At 45.8% G+C, this 21,280-nt stretch overlaps 1 protein-coding gene across 1 annotated transcript in view; it reads left to right on the top strand.

The window, feature by feature from the left end:
• ANTXR1 (ANTXR cell adhesion molecule 1) overlaps positions 1-21,280 on the top strand; it is a 177,213-nt gene that overhangs the window by 23,069 nt on the left and 132,864 nt on the right. The window contains exons 4-8 of the mRNA XM_063138838.1: positions 3,691-3,772; positions 3,969-4,002; positions 8,185-8,264; positions 14,696-14,764; positions 16,469-16,549. Of these exons, the coding sequence (XP_062994908.1) occupies positions 3,691-3,772; positions 3,969-4,002; positions 8,185-8,264; positions 14,696-14,764; positions 16,469-16,549 (346 nt within the window). The remainder of the gene's footprint in view (positions 1-3,690; positions 3,773-3,968; positions 4,003-8,184; positions 8,265-14,695; positions 14,765-16,468; positions 16,550-21,280) is intronic.

The following is a 21,280-nucleotide window of genomic DNA, read 5'->3' as shown; positions in this document are numbered from 1 at the left end:
GCAGTCATCCGCCCCCTCTCCCGTCCCTCCCTGAGACTAGGGCGAGGAGGAGGAGGAGGAAGCAGCTTGGGGGAAGAGAATAAGCTCTTCTCCCCACGGCAAGGCAGCGCAGGGCATTCTGGTGCCCATTCCGCTTGCTGGCCTGCCCCCTGCCCTCTGCTCGGGCGGTAGTGACCAATTAGGGGCTGCCCTTGCTCTGGCTGGAAAAGTCGGGGCAAGTCCTCAACTTTTCAGCCATGCGTCTTCGGCTCTTTGCCCCAGGGTGGCTTCGAATCTGCGGCTGCGTCATCTAACCGACACTGCACAGATTTGCAGCCACCCTGGGGCAAAGACGACGTCAATACAGCCCCTGGGAGAGCACCAACCTTCCTATTTCCCCAATTTTAAGAAGTATTATTATTATTGTGTCTGTTTTGTGTTTTAATTCCAATTTAGAATTGTTTATTTTCATATTTTCTGGATTGTTGTTTAGTGTAAACCTCCTTTGAGCTTTGTGGGAAAGTATAATAAAATACTTGAACGAGTGAGTGAGTGAATGAATGAGAGAATGCCAAACCAGCCTGTGTCTTACTTTTCATTCTCCCAGGCTGCCAGCTTTCAATATGTGTTGGTGCGTTTTAGAGCCTTGCATTGTTTCTGTCCTCTGCTGTTGATTTTACTTTGGTTTTATTCTGTGAATGTTTTAATCTTTTTTAGATTTTACGTTGTTTGAGCACATTTATGTATTTTATGGTACAAACATTTATTTTGTGAACCACCCAGAGAACTTCAGCTATTGGATAGTATAGAAATGCAGTAAATTGGGACAGAGACCAGTAGTCCTCCAGACGCTGTTGAACCAGAATTCCCGTTATTCCTGGCTATTGGCTATGATGGCTGGGGCTGATGGATGTTCGGAACAATATATGGAAGGTTATAGATCCCTAGCCCTGCAGTAAATAAACAGATGAAATTAAATAATATTGGAGAGATTTAAAATTGAGTTTTGGATTTTGCTCTCCTAAACGGCTTAGTTCGGTTCATTTTAGTTTTTGCTTTGTTATATGGTGGTATTAATTACATTGATTGTAAGCCAGACTAGGTGTTGCTATATGCACTGGAAAGGCAGATAAATATTTTAAATAAAATATTTTTATGCTCCTGGTCATACTGGCTGGGGTTCAGCTGCCCTGCCTTTGTCTTTAATATTATGGTGTTAGACATTGAATAATGAATCATTGTGAAATGCAGTACAGATTCTTTGGGAATTTCCATCCCTGGAAGTAAAATAGCTTTGTGCTAATTGGGAATTCAAGGAAATGAGAGCTTGCCAACAAATTTCTGCTGTCAACTCTGTCCAGTCGATTTTGTGGAGGCCCACACATGTGGTGGAGGTGGTGGTTTAAATGGCAATCTAGTTCCCATGGAGATAGCGGCAGCGTGAGTTCATTCAGAGATAGTCTGTGCACCAGAAAGGCCTTATCTGTGTCTTTAAGGCCTTCTGAACTGAACTTGGCTCTGAGTCAACGCTTTTCACAGCTGAGTGAAAGCACAACAGAGCCCGCCCTGTTCCGCCTGTTTTTAATCTGTCAGTGTGCCTGGATTTTAAAAAGATTAAAATGGTTATCCAGGACTTTTAAAAATCTTTCCCATGAACTCATTAATTTTGACATTGGTTTGGATGGAAGAGGAGAGGGTGGCTACAGTCAAAGAATCTGGAGCCTGGAGATTAAGCTCCACTATTATCCAAATCGGCTCTATGGTCTGTCACTCCGTTCATATCATTTGCCATTGATAATGGAGAAAGACGTGCCAGGAAGGCAGCAAATAGTTGTTTGAAAATATGGTTGGCATTGAGGTTCCCCCTTTTCTATTTCTTGCCCTCCTGCTGCACTTTTTTCAGCAATCCAGCAACATAAAACTTAAAGACGATTCCCCCAACTTGGCACACTCTAGATGTGCCATACTACAACTCCCATCATCCCAGGAGAAAGCCCATGAAGCCCAGCATGCTGTTTCCAGTAGTGGCCAACCAGATGACTCCAGAAGCTCCCAAGCAGTAATGTTCTTACCCGTTGTTTGTCCCTACCAACTGAAACAAAGCCCTATGAGGAGAGACTGAAAGAACTGGGCATGTTTAGCCTGGAGAAGAGAAGACTGAGGGGAGACATGAGAGCACTCTTCCAATACTTAAAAGGTTGTCACACAGAGGAGGGCCAGGATCTCTTCTCGATCACCCCAGAGTGCAGGACACGGAATAGCGGGCTCAAGTTAAAGGAAGCCAGATTCCAGCTGGACATCAGGAAAAACTTCCTGACTGTTAGAGCAGTATGACAATGGAATCAGTTGCCTAGGGAAGTTGTGGGCTCTCCCACACTAGAGGCATTCAAGAGGCAGCTCGACAGCCATCTGTCAGGGATGCTTTAGGGTGGATTCCTGCATTGAGCAGGGGGTTGGACTCGATGGCCTTGTAGGCCCCTTCCAACTCGGCTACTCTATGATTCTATGATATTCAGAGGTAGACTTCCCCTGTACATGGTGGTTCTGTTTAACTGTCATGGCTAATAACCATTTATATATCTGTTTGTCTAATTAGTCTAATTTTCACTCCAAGCAGATATTAGGAGGAAAAACTGTCCCCACTAGTTGTCTTCAGGCCAAGAAATGGTTTCATATTTATGACTAGAAATACTCTTATCTTTCCACCCATCCAGCTAGTAAGGATGCTTGAGGGTTTTGTTTGGTCCACGTTTCCAAGTAAACTAAGTTCATCTGCACTCCCAGTCTAATGTGCAAGTTGGGACGCAGTTATTCTTCCAATAACTGACTGAAGTAGTCCATATTTATCAAGAATAAAAGATTTTCAAAACTTAAAAATAAGGCCCCAAGCACCACATGCATAGAGAAAACATTAGCTAGTGTGACCCTATGAAAAGGAGGACAGGGCTTCTGTATCTTTAACAGTTGTATTGAAAAGGGAATTTCAGCAGATGTCATTTGTATATATGGGGAACCTGGTGAAATTTCCTCTTCATTACAAAAAGCTGCAGGTGCCCTGCCCTCTGTTAAATCTGGTCACTCTAGTATAGCTCCTGCAGCTTTAACTGTTGTGATGAAGAGGGAATTTCCCCAAGTTCTCCGTATATACAAATGACACCTGCTGAAATTCCCTTTTCTATGCAACTGTTAAAGATACAGGAGCCCTGTCCTCCTTTTCATATGGTCACCCTACGTTAGCTAAATTTATCATCCAAAATGCCCAGGGTTAAACTTTAAAGTTGTATCTGGCAGCTATATCTCCCCCATTTTTGCTCTAGAGTACACACACATTCACTGATCCAGATTGGGACTCTAAAGGGGGCTTTAAAGATCTGGATTGGAGGCCCTGCACCTACTCTAGGGTAAAAATGAAGAGAGAGAAAAGACATAGCTGCTAGATGCATATTTAGACACAATTCTATGCAAGTTTAGACAGGAAAAAGGCCTACAACTCCCAGCATGCCCCAGCCAGCTGGGAGTTATAGGCCTTTTTTTCTGTCTGAACTTGCATAGGATTGCATCCTAAGTAATGTCTGTTTTGACCTCCAGTTCAGTTTGCATGAAATTTCATTTAAGGTCTAATTTGGAAAATCAAGAGCTGAAATCTCTTCATACCAAACGTATTCATTGCACGCTGGTTTTCCCTAACGTTCATGTGTTCTTCCATTGTAGGGAGCAGATTCGTCAAGGCTTAGAGGAGCTTCAGAAAGTCCTGCCAGGAGGAGACACTTACATGCATGAAGGATTTGAAAGGGTAAATAAGAACAAACCACACAAGTGTGGTGTTTTCTCCTGATTTCGCCGTGGGTGGGCAGTTGGTGGATCATGCCTGAATAGCAACTAACAGTGGCTTCAAAATATAGTAGTTTCCAAGCATGGTCAGACATTTGCAGCGGCAATTTCTAAATATCCCTGCATCACTAACAACTCTCTTTGGGTTTTTTTTTCAGGCGAGTGAACAAATTTACCATGAAAATGTTCAAGGTAAGAAAAAGTTCATGCATCAGTAATGGTAGTTACTTTGGCTTCCTTTCATCGGTCAACAGCTGCTCCCTGCCTCCACGTCACAGACAACCTCTGGGGTGGTCTAGTATTCACTGGGGCACAAAAGAAAGAAACTCCTCTGTGTATGGAGATCTGATGACCTGCTTCTCTGGATCTAGGCCTTAGTCCACAACCCTAACCCTGAGTCCATTCTCTTAGATGTATTATATTACTCTTTCAGTATGAAAAAGAACAGCATTATGAGAGGAAGATGTAATTAAATTCCCTCTGGAGAACTGTCTCCATTGGGAGCTACTACTGAGGAAGAGGGGGGCAGGAGGAGGCTGTGGGGAGTTGCAGAGTAAGGTGGCACTTCCCCACTCCTGATCTAAACCCTACCTAACAGTAGCCACAAACCACCTTGTAAAAGCATGGGTTGGTTTGCAAACCATGGCTGGCATCAGCCATGGTGAAACATTGCATTTCTCCCACCGTTCTCCTTGCATGATGCATGATGGTCTTGGTGCTCTGTCTCTATAGGTGCCCTGGTGGAACTGGGCTTAGTTTGCCATCTTAAACCATGATTTCACTGTGTACATTTGAAATCTTAATCAGTGTTAAGGCAGGAAACTTTGCTTAAGATGTCTACAATAGGGCCAGGGATTGTAATAGGTCATCCTATATTTGTTCCTACATTATATGCTTTTAGACGCCAGGTGAAGACCTTTTTATTCTCCCAACATTTTAACAATCTATAAATACATTTTAACATGGTGTTTTAAATTTGTAATTTTGCATTGCTGCTGTTTTTATCTGGTTGAGCTTTTTTATTGTATTTTATATTATGGTTTTAATTTTTGTGAACCGCCCAGAGAGCTCTGGCTATTGGGTGGTATAGAAATGTAATAAATAAATAAAATCCTATAGGGAAATCATCACATGTGCAACAGCCCTTCTGTGGGCCTAGGTCCATCCTTTTGTCTCAAGGTAGATGAGTCAATGGACATTGACCCCAGTAAATCTATTTATTTGTCAAACACCTTTCCCTCAAAGGAGTTCAGGGTGGTGTACATGACGTTACCATTATCCATTTTTTCCTTTCCAAAATCTGTAACTTTCCAACTAAATTACTGTTTCAATCTTTTTATACAAGGGTTTGGCCATGGGTTGTACCTAATGTTAGTTTAACCTAACTTTCATTCATTTCAGTGGGGCCATAGCTAGACCTAAGGTTTATCCCTGGATCATCCCGGGGTCAAACCTGTTCATCTAGGTGACACACAGGGGATCCAGTGCTCAGGCAGGGGCGAACCCTGGATGATCCCAGGATAAACCTTAGGTCTAGCTGTGGCCTGGGTCTACTCTAAATAGGACTAACTTTGGACACATCTCTATAAGCCCAGGACAATAGCTCCCTTTCCCAATTAGCCTCTGTCCTGTTCCATGCAATTAGCCTCATGAGGTGGAGGTGAATTCGTAAAGAGGGGCTTTGTTTTCAATCTGTTTTAAAAATATCCATTCTGATTCTTCAGTTGCAGAGAATACCTCTGAAAGTTGCTTTCTCCAGCACCCCCGAAAAGCAACTGAACCCCAGCCCAGCAGAATTCCCCAGCTGAATATAATATTTTCCACCCTCTTCAGAAATGCAGGCGATTAAATATACAGCTGTCCTTGTCTAGGTAGGGAGCGGGGGCAGAGGGAATCTTGCTGACAATTTAAGTTATTTGAAAGAGGCTGATAATTACGGGGCTTTCATTTGTTTTTTGCTTCCCCCCCTTCAGTCTTGAGATTGAGAAAAGCAAAATGTCAAGTTCAGTATGTAATACATGCCTTCAGAGGTCTTCCCGATTTATTGCTAAAAGCTGACAGCAGCAATTGAAATTCTCGTTAATTGGTTCTGCTTTGCGATGGTTGTGTGATTTTCAGCCGGCAACAGTGACGGGCCTGGCCAAGCTAAGACAAAGATAACAATCTTGTTGTAGTACAGTAAGAATGTATTTTGGCAGTAAATCTGCTCTCTCTTCTGATGGCACACTGCAATCTGGCTGATAATAGACTTGGCTCTTCTGTTTTATGAGCAATTCTGCCCTGGTGGGGGCTAGCTCCAAAGTAGGTGCAGGGTTCATGATGGGGCCAAACTACGAAGGTGAGCAACTGCGCAGGTCTACAGAAAACAGCAGGGCGCTTCTCTAGCTTTCCCTTCCCTGTCCATAATTCTTTATCACACTTTTATCGGAATCCCTACAGCTCCGGTAAGCTCTAGAGTGCAAATTTAGACCCCCTCGTGGCCTGGGGGGTCAAATCCTGCCACGAGAGAGTCTGAAACTGTCCCTCCGGGGCTCCCTAGAAAGCCATGACCCCTTCACCCCCCAACCACCAATCATTTAGAGGTGACCCAGCATTTGTGCAGCCGTTCTCCCCCCAGCTTTTTCTCAAAGGTTGAAAGGCCTCCAAAGGCTCATTTACCAGCAGTAAGAGCTTGAAGCTAAAAGAGGCTGGGATTTCTGGGATTTTGGTTCCCTTCCTTTTGCCTCCAGCCTTTGGCCCTGCCCAGCACTGGAATGCACCCCTGAAAGCTTCTCCTAAATGGAATTTGCCCCTTGGGCAGAAAAGGAGTTCTACCCTTCCCCCGCCCCTGGTGTACGCTCAAGATCTCTTCACAGTTAAATATAACCTGCTTGTATTGTGTTCCCGGGTGTGAAGTCTTGCTTTAGGGACATAAGAAGAACCTTTCTGGACCAAGCCAAGGTCCACCTGATCCAGTGTTCTTTGAATGAATACTAGCCATGAGCAGGTGCTTGATGATCCACCAGAAAGTAGCCAGCGATCCACCAGTGGACTATGAAGTCCTTTCTGCCCACCCTGGTAGAACTTGCCTTGCGTTATGACGTCACAGTATTCTGCATGTCCTCACCCCCTACTCCTCATAACTGTACTACAATAGCAGGGAATGAAGAAATGCAGATTGTAGCTCAGTGGAAGAGCACATGACTTGTGTGCCAAAGGTTCCAAGTTCAATCCCAGCATCTCCAGGTAGAGCTGGGAAAGAACCCTGTCTGGAACCATGGAAACTTGTTTTGATATAAGGCAACTTCATCTGTTACATTCCATGGAAGGGATGGAGGAGTTAGCACTGCAGTTGCCATTTTGGATGGCAACTCGCATTTACCGCCATGTTTGGTCAGAGCCATGTGACAGCAACTGGGGATGATTTCACATGCTTTTATTATGTACATATATGGTTTTTGTTTTGTTTAAGTTTTCACTTAAAATGTAAACTGTAGATGAAACAAATGGGTGTTTGGGAAAATTAGTAATATAGGCTCAGTTCAGACAACCCGTTAGTCAACGCAGTGTGAAAACTCCACTCAATAGTTGAGTTTTTAGGGCGTGCTTCCCACACATCATGTTCTAACTCCACCGTTGTATGACTGTGGTCTACCATGGAGTTGAGTAAAATCCACTGCAATGTTTGATTGACAGTTCCTCCGCCCTCTCTCCTCCCCCGGTCCTCCCAATGGTATCCCATCAGCCATTGCTGCAGAAAAAAAATCCCGGCAGCTCTCCTTGAGCGGCACTTGCTCCTTTCGCCGCTCTTGCCAGGGAACTCTGTAGCCAGTGGGAAAAGTCAACTCAATGCAACAGAAAACTCCACAGAGCTTGCCACACAACACACAACACAATGGTTGTGCAGGAACTCTCCTCTGCACAGCATTGATATTCTGCGTGGAGTGTTTTTAAAAAACACACAACCCTCCACCATTGCGTGGAGTTTTCCCGCCAGACAACACATTTCTCAACGGTGGTGTAAAAACTCTACCATTGAGAAATGTGTTGTCATGTGTTACATCCGTCAGAGTCAGCATTGGCTGCAGCTGCTTGCTGAGTGTTTACTTGGTTACAAACTTGAGTTTGTTTCTACATAATGTGTGAATATGGTTGTAAAGATACAGGGACCAGTTTTACAAAGGGATCTTCATTATGATGTGTGCAGCACACACAAAATGGCGCAAAACATGTTTGACTAGATATGATGCAGCCGGGCAAAATAAATCAATGTGTACACAATCACAATCCTGGGGAAAGAAACATACAGGCTGCCTTCAGTTTGCTTCACATAAACCATTTGATGTTTCCTTCCATTTCTTTCCCCCTCGACTGGAACGGCTTTCCTCTCTTCAGGATATAGGACCGCGAGCGTCATCATTGCCCTGACAGATGGAGAACTTCATGAGGACCTTTTCTTCTATGCAGAACGAGAGGTAAGAGGCTTAGTATGGAATATGATGCAACCTCACATTCCTGGCTTTACTACAGCTCAATGGAATGAAAAGACAAAAGTCTCAAAATGTTGAAAATATATATAAGTTTTATTCCTTTAACTAACCCAACGTGTTTCAACCCTGTATAATATATATGGGCCTTCTTCAGGGGTCAATATTTATTTTTTAAAAAGCCTGCAGAGATCTATGACAAAGATGTCTCCAAGATCAATCCTGCAGCTTTGTCACTTTGTTATTTTGGATGTTCTGCAGATTTTTTAACAGCCAAGTAACCTGTTTTGGTTGGCCAGATATAGTTTTGGAATATGTGGATTATAGACTTCTGAGCATGCACAGAAAGCCTTTCCCTCTCTCCTGACTAATGTCAATCTCCTTGTGTAAGTCTAGCCTTAAAGAACAGAGCTCTTGAGTCAGAGGCTGTGTTGTAGATGCAGGTGTGCATCTCTCTCTCTCTCCCTCTCTCTTGAAATTAAACTCTTTGCCTGAAACTAGCATTTGTTGGCTGTTCAACTCAGTTGTTGGCTGTATGGTTGGCATTCTATAGATCATGGTTGCAGAACTAATTTTGGGTGAGGGGCCTGATGACTCCACACAGCCCTCCATAGCCTATATAATGTCCGGTGGCCGTGGCCACAACCAACTGAGGTCATTTGCTCCCTGGACCAAGTGCAGTTAGGGAAGCCCCCTGCACAGCCAAATCAGCCTAGTCCCTGTCACTTCTCCAATGGAGGAATGACAAGGACTAGGTTGGCTCAGCCCCACCTTCGCTCCCCCCACACTTACTGCCCCCATTGTGGAAGGAGGGAGGGAGGTTGGGCAAAGGAGAAGCACCTGAGTCCCCTTGGCTTCTCTGACAGAGGAGCCAAGGGGACCCAGCTCCATTGCCCACTCTGCCTCCTTCCTCCTTAGTGGGAAGGAGGAGGGCGGGCTAAACCCACTTTCCCTGGCTCTGGTGACTCCCGAGACCTGCTGCCTCTCATCCTCCCTGTTGTTATCTCCAATATGAGATCACAGATAACAACCGGGATTCCACTTCTGGTGCACATCAGCAGGGGAATCCTTGTGGTTATCTCTGACTTCAGATCGGTGATAGCAGTGGAGGGGTTTTTCTAGGGGGCTGAGCTTGGAGCCTAAGCCCTGCCCCCTGGCGGAAACCCTTGTGGCTACATGGGTCAGATTGGGGTGCCCCACGGGCCAGAGTTTCTGCACGGCTGAGATTATGAGCTGCTTCTCCCATTGCACTCCTCTTTCAGATCCCTGTATGCTAAAAGATTCCCACCGTGATGCAAGTATTTCCAAATGCTGTGTTGCTGTGTATCGCTTCAAATCCTGTGGCCCACATTCACACCGAACAATTCCAAATAATTCTGGATTCCAATAATCCTGGCTTTATTTATCTAGCATACTTTATTACATTTCCATACCATCCATCAGCCGAAGGTCTCTGAGCGGTTCACAAAACACGGCTTAATGTGAATAGGTAGCGTGCCGGTGCAGTCAGCTCTTTTTTTTATCTCTTTGCTAAAGCTGCTTCTAAACTAACCAGAAACTGAAAATTTAGCATGTCATCCAAACTCTGGATTCTGGCTTTTCACTCTAAATAAGCCGGGATTTGTGAACCAAGCAGGAACTCTGCTTTGTGATTCTGGATTGATTCAGTGCCCTCATTGGCCATCCCTTCCCAAAGGCAAGTTTGGCCAGCTGGCTACCACAGCACTTCCTTTTGCCAGCAGGACTGGCTGGGCGAGGAGGGGAGAGAGGAGCAGCAGCAGCAGCAGCAGCCTGGTCCTGGCAGCTGTTTTGGCCGGGGCTGGGTCCTTTTGCGCCAAAGCCCAGCCCACTCCGTGGCCACATCTCAGCTGGGATTTGTAATTTCAAATGTCTCAAGTTCAAATCCACGCACAAGACTTAATCCCTAGCACTAGGCCGTGCTAGCTCCCACAGACTGCCTTTGAGGATCAGTCTGGCTTCCCAGTGCCTTAAGGCAAAGCTCCTGTAAAAACGCAGTTCTCGTTAAAAACGCAAGATAAGACAGTGTCTTTATCTCTTTCTTTCCTGCTCAGAGTGTTTTGCGGGGTGGCGGCGGGTGGGGAGAATTATATCCCTTTTCCTTGCAGATAAAGTCAACATTTTATCTCTCCGCAGGTTTTTCAGAAAAGCAAAGTTCTTTCTTTCTTTCTTTCTTTCTTTCTTTCTTTCTTTCTTTCTTTCATCTTGTTTCACCTCAGGAGAGAGAAAGAGAGAGAGAGAGGACTCTGAGATTCTGTGAGGTTGATGGCATATCTTTGTACCCGTAAATATCATGTTTTGACTGTCTGACTCTGTCTGTCTGGTGATCAAAATTGGCATGTTCTTTTCGCAACCCTGACAGCAGGACTTTGATTTCTTGACTCGGGCAAACAAGGGAACCTTGTCCAGACACGCTGGAAGCCACAGACTGACAGACCGGGGGTGGGGGGCGCCTTACAGAAAGTTGCAATTGCCAGAATGACTGCAGCATCAGTTTTGTCTTGTGCCCCTAAAATCCCCGCTGCTCTTTACGGAAAGAAAGAGAAAATGGAAACAGATGTGTAAGCAATGGGAAACTCCGGCGGGGCCACACCACTCTTCTCAACAGCTCTGTCCTACAGCCCCTAAAGGGGCAGAAATAACCCTTCACCTCAACATTTGGGTTCCTCCCTGTCTCTTGGGAAAGTGCCCAGGCAGGGACCATACTGGACCACCCCCCTTGAACGCGATCACAACTGTGGCTTTAAAGGAGGCAGTGTGCAGAGCCAACCTCCCCCTCTCCTCGGCCAATTTCTTGCCAAGAGAGGTGCAGGATCACTCCAAGCACAGCTCTGCAGATCATCTGTCATGGGGTAGTTGCAACTTTAAAGGAGGCCGATATTGCTACTGTTTTCAGCCCCTAAACCACCACCAGGAAAAGAATTGGCAATTTTAGCACTACAAAGCACTAAAGAAATCAAATTTAGCTTGAGAGCTACATTTGAGCCTTTTAGCACACTGCAGTGGCTTGCTGCCAAATTTGAGTGACAAACTGCCAACTTTGAGTTTTTTTTCCTGGTGCCCTGTGGAATGTGACCCATGGAAGCAGGGATCCAGGGAGGCAAAAATGGCCCCGACCCCCTGAACATGTCCACCCATGCTCTAGGGGTAGCATACCATTGGTATGACTATAAAGAAAAGCAGGTTGTTGCTGACCTCACGTCTGGCTCGTGATTTTCTCATAGGCAGACAACTGCCTTTACTGCTGTTGCATACACAATCCTGGAGCAGACAGACCTTGGTTTGATTGAGCAGGGCAAACCTGAAATGGGCCCAAGGCAGTGTTGATTGTTCATCGAACCCAGTAGGGTAAATCCAGACAGTGTGAGGGCCAGTTGAGCTGGAGGAGCGTCCCAATATGACCGGGTGGATGCTCAGCTCTTGTGGATACATTTAGGAGTCCTGGGGAAAGAGATGGCTTATACAGGGCATGTCATTTGCTGTGAGATGCTTATAACTTTAGCCCTTCTGGACATGTGTGGCTGCGTTTGCAACTTACAGTGCTTTGTCTGAATCTCAGAGCATGTGCAGTTTTATTAAAAGTGTGAGCAGGGTGACAAACCACACACACACACACACCCCTCTGAAAATCTTCACAGCTTCCCCGCCCTGTTACCGTCATTCCAGAGAACCTGTGCTCGTTGGCTCTCTTAAGACCTTCAAAGAAATGTGTAGAGGCCAGGTTGGATCTATGCTGATTTATGTGAGATGAGTGGAATGTATGTGCAGTACCATATTTGCATCGGTGGAATTTATTTATTTATTTATTTATTACATTTCTGTACCGCCCAATAGCCGGAGCTCTCTGGGCGGTTCACTGGGTCTTTTGTAATCGTCCTTTGGATGAACAGACATTTTGTTCTACCAGGTCATCTTTGCAATCAGACAAGAGAACCATGACCTCTATTCCCTGGTGGGAGAAAGAATCCTGGCCAGCCAACCCTCATTTTTCAATGATAGACCAGGCAGCTGGATGTGATCCGAGCACAAAGCCCACCCTCTATTTCAGAGTTAAAGCCAGGAGTTGTCATGTTTGAGAGATCATCCTCCCCCCCCAGGTTAATGTTGTGAAAGGCGATGTCTCCCACTCCCTTTGCTACACCCCTGCCACTTTTTTAAAAAGAACAGGATGCAGAAGCTTTAGAGAGAAAGAACCAATTTTCCAGATTTAAAAGGAAGTTTAGCTGAAAAAGTGTTTAGCAGGCAAAAGGGCCAGTGATGGCGAGCCATTATTTCTTAGAATGCATTCCAGTCCAGGGCGACACGACGTACATCTGGTAATATCTTGCGCATACTTTATTGGCTCTTTCTGGGAACATAATACTTTAATAAAGGCGATTATATATCTGCCTGAGAGTGAGAGGGATGTTGTATCGAGAGCTGATAAAATTCAACTCTCCGAGGGTGTAAAAGTTGGATCATTGTGACCAGAAGTTGAGTGAATGATTAACTGTGATAGAAATGTAGGGATTGGGATGAGATTGTATCTTTCCAGTGAAAGCAGAATTTTGAGACTGAAGTACTCAAATGGAAAGAGTGCCTTTGTGAAATAGAAACTAAGTTAATCCAGCAAAAAATAATTAAAAATTCCAAGTTTCATAATAAAATATGAAGATGAGGAAATAAATCTGCAGTTGCAACAAAGGAAGATAACATATCCACGATCTCGATCTGAAAAATCTCTGTCTTCTCTGTCAATTATGCTCCTGTTATTTTATTCTGCTCCTAGTTTTTTTCATTGTTGTTGTTGACTTGGTGTTGAATTTCGCTATTATGTTTTAATTATTGTATTGCAAGTAATCTTGGGAGCCTTTATAGGACTGAAAAGTGGCATATAAATTCTCTGAGAGTATAATGTTTAACCTTAAGAATCCAATTATATTATTAGTGGTGTACTAGTAAATGCTGACGTGCAGGCACTCATCGTGACAATAAACGTTGGCCTGCAGGCCCTTATCCTAGCCATGCCCCCAGGGAGGGAACCCAAATGCAGACAGCTGTGTGGATACATGTCAACTTGCAGTTTCCTCTCCACTAGAACCAGGTCTTTTGTAAAGTCCATGGGTCTCTTAAGACCAAGCCATCCTGAAATACTTTGTATTTCAACATTTTGTATTACACTATATCAATGCTGGGAAATTCATTTCCCCCTAGCTACTATAGAGAACTATGGGGATTGCACCTAAACTCAGAGAGCATAATTTGTACACTTCTATCATGTCTGGATCCATGATTAAGATGATACTTTATTTATTATTTATTTATTTTATTTTATTTATTACACTTCTATACCACCCCCATAGCCGGGGCTCTCTGGGCGGTTTACAGAAATTCTAAAATTAAGATAAAAACGAGTATGCTTTAGCAGTAAGGGCTTCTCAGGGGCAGAACTGGTGCCATGCAGGCTGGAAATCAGACAGTGTGTCAGGATGTAGGCAGCTCGTCCTGCCTGGAGCAATTCAGACTGAGGAGCTGGACTAGAGAGGATCTATAGGGCCAGTTGGGATTTCATTGGCTCCTTGTGTCACGTGTTTGAAAACTGCCGCTCTACCTCCTGTCCATCTGCAGTACTGGAGATGCAGCAGAGCTGAAACGACACCTGGGATAGCTACCCGGCCTTCTTTTGCTTGCAAGCTACTCAGATGGTGCAGGGGCACAGCAATGGAGTCCCACCATTTCCTTTCAAAAAAAGAAAAGTGTGCTTCCACATGAGGATTTTATCTGGCAACCACCCTGCCTCATTCACAGAATTTTATGGAGGTCCAGGAGATCGTGTCTTCCACTTATAGCCCTCCTCTTCCATCAGAAAAAAAATCCGCGAAGGAGCAAAAAAAGAAATAGCTGCACAAGGCCTTTTCATTGCTAGGAGCCCTCTGTTTGGAAAAGCCCATCCTTACGGAGTGCTTTGGACTTAGGAATAACCAGGCATTAGAAGAAGCAACATGCAAAAGAGCAATGTAACTCTAATATAGCCTTCCCCAACCTGGTGCCCTCCAGAAGTTTTGGACTACAACTCCCAGCATTCCTGACCATCGGTCATGCTGGCTGGGGCTGATGGGAGTCCAAAAAAATCTGGAGGGCACCAGGTTGGCCTGCCCTAATAGATGGAATTTCCATTTCCTACAACTTTTAAACATTTGTGTTTTCTGTACTGATGAACCTCAAGGCAAACTTGTTAGGAGGAGCGAGTAGATGAAATTGCTTGGCAGGGCTGAGGGGGCGTGAGGCAGTCGGCCATCTCTGTTTTAAAGGAAACACCATTCTTGGAGTAACCACAACGCCAGGTCACAAAAAAACACATACGCTGGATTAAAATTGTAATCTTCTTGGATTATGATCAATTCTTTATCCTTTTGTCCAAGGCTAACCGATCGCGTGAGCTGGGAGCAACTGTATACTGTGTTGGCGTGAAAGATTTCAATGAAACTCAGGTAACTGAGCCTCCATTTCTACGGTTACGTTTATGGCAAACATCTTTTCATGTACGTTGGTATGCTAGCCAAACAGCCCTGCATGGCGTGTCTTAATGGTCACGTAAAATTGCTTTGGGAAAAGCTGTTCGCTGCCCCCCAGGCCAAAGGAAGTGCCATTTTGGCACTGGTGAGTAAGTCTTGCCACAAAAAGAGAGGCGCCTGCTCTTCTGTGTGCATAGCCGGTCATAGGCATGCGCAGCGCACTTCATTAGGGTGCGCACCCAGGGATTTAAAAAATACTTTTTTTAAAGTCAAACAACATCCCTACTCAATAGCTCCCTCAATTCAGTGCTTATTGCTTGAGTCATTAGGGTGTTCCTGGGCACACCTGACACACCCCTGGCATGCACCTATGCAGTCAGTATAATTTGGTATAGCTCTATAGAAAGCCATTTGTCATATTTGAACCTGATCCCTGATGGGAAAAATAGTTTTTATCAGTTATCTCAAACCTTCTGGGTGTACAGCTATTAAATAAAAAAGAAAGAACTGAAGTTCTTAAAATTAGTATTCACCCAGGTAGACCTTTTATAGTATTTGTTTGTAAGCCACTTAAAGGTTTTATTATATTAAATGGAATAACAACAACAACCACCAATAAAAGATGGGCTATCAAGGGTAAATCATACTGCTCTGCATATTGTAGATTTAGGGTGCAATCCTATGCATGTTTAGTCAGAAAAAGGTCCTACAACTCCCAGTGTGCCCCAGCCAGTCACTTACCTGGACATAAGCCCCATTGAATTTAATTCTGCTGTTGGTGTAGTTCCATGCTGTTTGCGTGTTAAAAAGAACTTTGCTCTGTCTTCCGTGTTGGGAGATGACTTTAATCCTTAGGAAAGGTTTTCTTCTTCGTGCTTCAAGTAGCTATTGTTTAATACGTGGCAAGCCACTCCGGAGGGTTGTTTTTTTTCATGAATGAGAAATGATCAAGCAAGCAAAGGACAGCTTGGTTGGGTCATCTATTGTCAGAGGTGTCTTTTCTCCCAGGATTATAAGAGCAAGAGCCTATTGAGAGAAGGGGTTGCAGGATGGGGCGGGGTGACTTCCAGAGAGGGGAGCCAAAAATAGAGGGAAGATGTGAAAACAATCCCAGAGTAGGGGTTGAATCGGACAGTGCAGACCCCAGAATTTGGGGACTGATGGTGTAGGCCTGCTGTCCACGAAGTCCAAATGCTGAACTCTGGACAGCAACCATAAAAATCTGCCGTGACGGTTCTCCGGCATCTTTTCTGGGATACCACCCTCACGTGCCATCCGTTAGGGCTTGTAGTGCAACTGCTAGTAATTCAAGATGACAGATGGGTGGCGGTCCCGCTTGTAAAGCTGGAGACAGAGAATGGAAGGGGGCATGAGAGAACCGTCGTTGCTTGCAGTGTCTTTGCTCAATCTTCTACTGCCCCACTATTGTGTCTGGTAAAATAAGCTCTTTGTATTTTTTGTAGCGTTTCAAAACCCTGCAAAAGCTGATAGTGAGACAAAAGCAATCAGTGCATAGGCCTCTGGCAAGAGTGCCTGGCAACATATCATCTTCAACTCTCTTAAAACAGCCATGTCTCTGTGGCCAAGCCTATTGTTACTTGATTGAGACTTGGTGTCAAACTGTCCCTTAAGTTCTTGTTTGCTGACTCACTTTTCGGACTGTCTTTGCTGCTCTACCAGCTGGCTCGGATTGCTGACAGCAAGGATCACGTCTTCCCCGTGAATGATGGCTTTGAAGCTCTCCAGGGGATCATAGACTCTGTAAGTATTACATACCATTGTGTTCCTTTTACGACTTATTAAATTAATCTTGTTGTTGCCAAAAAATTGTGCATTTGTCAATATTCTGACAACTGAGCTCCTCCTCTTATGGACTTGACTGAATGGCTGGGTCTAAATGGAAAGGGGTGTGGATTGGATGATGGGTGTGAGATGCCAGAGAACTGTTCCACAAGAGCAAAAGGTGGAGAGGCTTTTATAAGGAGGTCTGTGGATGCCACAAACATCTGTATTGCTTGGTGCTCAGAGGAAAACTGTATATTCCCAGCCGTGGACTAAGTGCCCCGATCAAGGAGCAGGGTTGCAAATTCTTCCAGAGGATCCAACCAGGAGAGGGAGAGGAAAGGAATAATGGTGTGGGCTGCAGTCCTAATTGTGTTTACTCAGAAGCAAGCCCCACTGATTTCAATGGTTTTTATTCCCAAGTAACTGTGCATGGCATTACAACTTTAATTGTTCACGTTGTTGCACAATTAAGCCAATTGCAACCCTGGTTTAGAGCTGTTGTCTGTGCTTATCGATGGGGAACATGATGCACAAGAGAACCAATCAGGAAACTAGATGGGGTGTGTGGAAAGCAGAGATAAATCATTTGAATTTGTGTATACGAGAGCAGATTTGCGCATTCTTGTTTCTGCCTGGTAGCCTATGGCATACATTTGAAATATAGCTGAACCAATGCTAGTTGGTGTCTAATAATCAATACATGGCAATGATTCAGTACCAGTGACTGAGTTTTTGATTTGGGAATGTGATGCAGACGATGATATGTACATGATGTACCACAAATACTTGGATTCACTGCAAAAGCCATATTTTTGCTTGTGTGGATTAATGCTCCAAACACGCCATGCCAGCATGTGACTGTAGCAGCGCCATGTGTGCGGTGAGAGATCATGAAAGGAACAGAGGGGGAGAACTGACAACGTCCAGCCCCTCTGCTCCCAAAGGAGCCGGCTGCCTTGACTCCATCATCAGGCCCTGTGCAGAGGAAGTACGGAAGTGGCCCGCCATGACCTGTCCGATTGGGATTAGATATAGGAGGTTTTCCCAGGTGAGAGTCAGGAACTCAACGGGGGGAAGGCCTCAGTCATGGTGAGAACCTTGGGAATCTTGTATCCAGGGCCGGTGCGTCCAAATAGGCGACGAAGGCAGCCTCCTAGGGCGGCAGATCTCAGAGGGTCGCTGTGTGTGTGTGTGTGCGTGCGCCTCCATGGGACCAGCGGGAGCCTCACCAGCCTGGCCCCCTTCGCATGCACTGCCCGGCAGGAGAGGGGGCCTTGCGGGGAAGACGCTCGGCTGGCTGGCTGCAGGGCTCCACCTCCTCGGGAGGGAAGAGATGCACGTAAGGCACCGCGCACGTGCAAGATACAGGATGGGGATGACGACACTTGCCATCTGCACCTGGGCTGGTCTCCTCGGGAGCAAGGGCCATCCAGGTCTGGGAGGCTTGCTGCCGAGGAAACGCCCCCCCCCCCGCCTTGGAGATTGGAAGCAAAGGGCCTGGTGCGGCCTGAGAGGGGGCCTCGTGGGGCGGACGCTCGGCTGGCTGCACAGTGCCGCCTCCGCGGGAGGGAGGGGAGCTCACTGGACCCGATCTGAGGAGGAGGAGGAGAGATGCGCGTAAGGCACCGCGCGCGCAAGAAACAGGATGTCGGGGGACACTTGCCATCTACGTATAGGCTGGTCTCCTTGGGAGCCGGGGCTGTCCAGGTCTGGGGGGCTTGCTCCCGAGGAAACGCCCCCCCCTCAGAGATTGAAAGCAAAGGGACTGGCGCTGCCCAACACCCCCTGCCCTTGTCGGTCTCCCTGGGAACAAGACTTTGAGGAATTAGATTCTTTTCTTGGGAGTGAGGGAAAGTTACCGTGTCTCTTTCTGTTTTTAAGGAGGGGGATGGGGTAGGAGGGAAATGTAGAGGGCCCCCCCCTTTTCCCTTCTAAGGTGTTCAAGGAGAGGCAGGCACCACTAAGGAAATGCCTGCTCCCCTGGTATTTTTCCTGCCAAAAGTGCAGAGAAGGGCAACTAAAATGATTAAGGGTCTGGAGCATCTCCCCTACGAGGGAAAGTTACATCAACTAGGATTGTTTAGCTTAGAAAAAGAAAAAAGGAGGCTGAGAAGAAACATGATAGAGGTGTACAAAATGATCCATAGTATGAAAAATATGGATAAGGAGACATTTTTCTCCCTCTCTCAAAATACTAGAACCCAGTGGGGTCATCCCATGAAGCTGAGTGGTGGGAGATCCAGAACTAATAAAAAGAAGTATTTCTTCACACAGCGCATAGTTAAATTATGGAACTCACTACCACAAGATGTACTGATGGCCACCAATCTGGATGGCTTCAAAAGCGGGTTGGATAAATTCCTAGAGGTAGAGGATATATCAATGGCTACTAGCCCTGATGGTTGTGTGCTATCTCTAGTATTCAAGGCAATAAGCCTGTGTGCACCAGTTGCTGGGGAACATGGGTGGGAGGGTGCTGTTGCACCATGTCCTGCTTGTTCATCCCTGGCTGATGGCTGGTCGGCCACTGTGTGAACAGAGTGCTGCTAGATGGACCCTTGGTCTGATCCAGCATGGCTCTTCTTATGTTCTTATGTTTCAAATTTTGTGCTTTTTATTTTTTCTACAAAACATCTGTTCTTAAAAATCAAAGTTGCCAATTGGGGTGGGGTGGGTGCCAGTAGCTCGCCTTGCCTAGGGCGCAAAATAGTCTGGCACCAGCCCTGCTTGTATCCTTCCCTCCTTGTTGCTGGGTGAAAGCCAGAGCGACGTGGGGCGATGCTAGAAAGTTCTAGGTGAGACACAGGATGGACAGGAGAAGTGGAAAGGAGGGGAGAGGAGGAGGGGGAGAACCGGGGGGGGGATAATATGTGGGGTAGGTGGATTATCTTATTTTGCCCCAGGGTTGTGTGTTTTTGTTTTTCCCTATTTTATCCTCCATTACTTATTTATTTCTACATTTACGAGTTGACTGTCGTCCCAAATAGCACCACCCCCACCCCACCCCAGGTGACTTACAATTAAAACAGCTTACGGTACAGTCCTATGTACGACAACACAAAGTAAGTCTCATTGGGTTCAATGGAACTTACTTCCAGGTAAATGGGTATAGGGCTGCAGCCTTAAAATTTTAATATTTTAGTTTAAAAACTACAAAAACAATTTTAAAACTTTTAAAACATCACCACCAGCAGAATGATGAGCAGGAGAGGTGTGGGATGAGCCATAATCTTAAAGCTTCAGCTAGTGCAGAATGACACCGTTTTTTGTGGAGAGATGCGCAAAGCCGGAGTCATATTACTCCTGTTCTCTGTGAGCTGCACTGGCTGCCTGTTCGTTTCCAAGCCTACTTCAAGATACTGATGTTGTCTTACAGGGCCCTAAATGGCTTGGGGCCCAAATGGAATGGCTCTCTTGGCATATACCAGCCCAGCTTCTGAGATCTTGTGGGGGTAGGTGGGCAGCTTGTGATCTCACCTGTGAGCAATGCCCAGGCAGCAGTGACCCAGAGAGAGCCTTCTTAGTTGTGCAGCCCTTGTAATCAAACTTCCTGCCTTTGGAGATGCTTCAGGCATCTTCAGTAGCTTTGTTTTGCTGGTTACTTCTGCACCTCTTTGCCCAGGCCTTTGGGTCCTTGTGATGATGAGTCCTTTTTGTAGTTTGAGACTAAGCAGCTTATCTCACTCTCAGTTTGGTTTTGAAGAACGGTATATAAATTGAATAAATAAGTGCAGCTGCCTTCCTCCGGATTCACCCTTTGAAGTTCCCTTCTCTTCTGGATTCTGGGGGCTGCTGGGGCTTGTCTATAAGCAATATATACCCCGTTGTGGCTGCGCAGTTGCACCCCATTGTTTATATGATGCAGCCACCAACTCGCAGCCACGTCATGCTTTTCCCCATGAAAGTGCGCTTTTTCGAGGTGTCGTTTTACCGCACCTTTTTACACTGCTGCTATGTCACTACGGTTGTTTGTTGTCTGTCAGTGGTGGCTTCAGTTTGGATTAAGAGAGCGGGCATTGTTAGGGGTGGGTCCAAGTGCAGAGTAGGCGTGGCAATGTAGGGCAGGGGGCAAGGGACGGGCTCAACAAGCGTAGTAATGTCCGCCATAGCAATATTAAAGTCTGGGGAGCAAAAGGGCAGTTAATCGCATGAATCCAGTGAATTGTAGCAGCACATCTGTGCTGCTACAGGCTTTCAAAGTTGTGCTAAATTGCCAGGAAAGAAAGTATTTTCGTGGGTTTCAGTACCCCGATATTTGGTGCCCATTACTGCGATCTGAGAACAGGGCTGCATTTTTTCCTGCCTGGATAGCCTATGTTCACTCCTCCCATATTACCCTATCGCTGCCACTTTGCCGCAGCGAAGTTGCGGGGCTTTGGGGTAATGAGTAGGCAAAGCGGCATCGTATAGACGACTCCCTGGTAAGTTCTGTCAGGTTTCCATGGCCTTGCAAGGTCTGATCATTAGGTGATGACACTAGATGATGGTGTTATTTGGATGTAGGGATGGGGAGGCCCTCAGCCTTTCTCTGCAGCTTCTCCTGAGACCTGCACAGCATGGATATTTACACATATACCTACTGAGTTTACCTGCTTGGAACAGTTTTCACTCATAAATCCTAAGGAGCTTTTAAAGGCAAAGGTCATAGCTCAGTGACAAAGCACAGGTTTTGCACGCAGAACGTCTGAGGTTGGGGTGGGAAGGATC

This window comes from Elgaria multicarinata, chromosome 12, assembly GCF_023053635.1.
Source record: "Elgaria multicarinata webbii isolate HBS135686 ecotype San Diego chromosome 12, rElgMul1.1.pri, whole genome shotgun sequence".
In the NCBI taxonomy this organism is placed as follows: domain Eukaryota; kingdom Metazoa; phylum Chordata; class Lepidosauria; order Squamata; family Anguidae; genus Elgaria; species Elgaria multicarinata.
The sequence above is the reverse complement of the archived record's forward strand: the minus strand, read 5'-3'. Positions and strand labels throughout refer to the sequence as shown.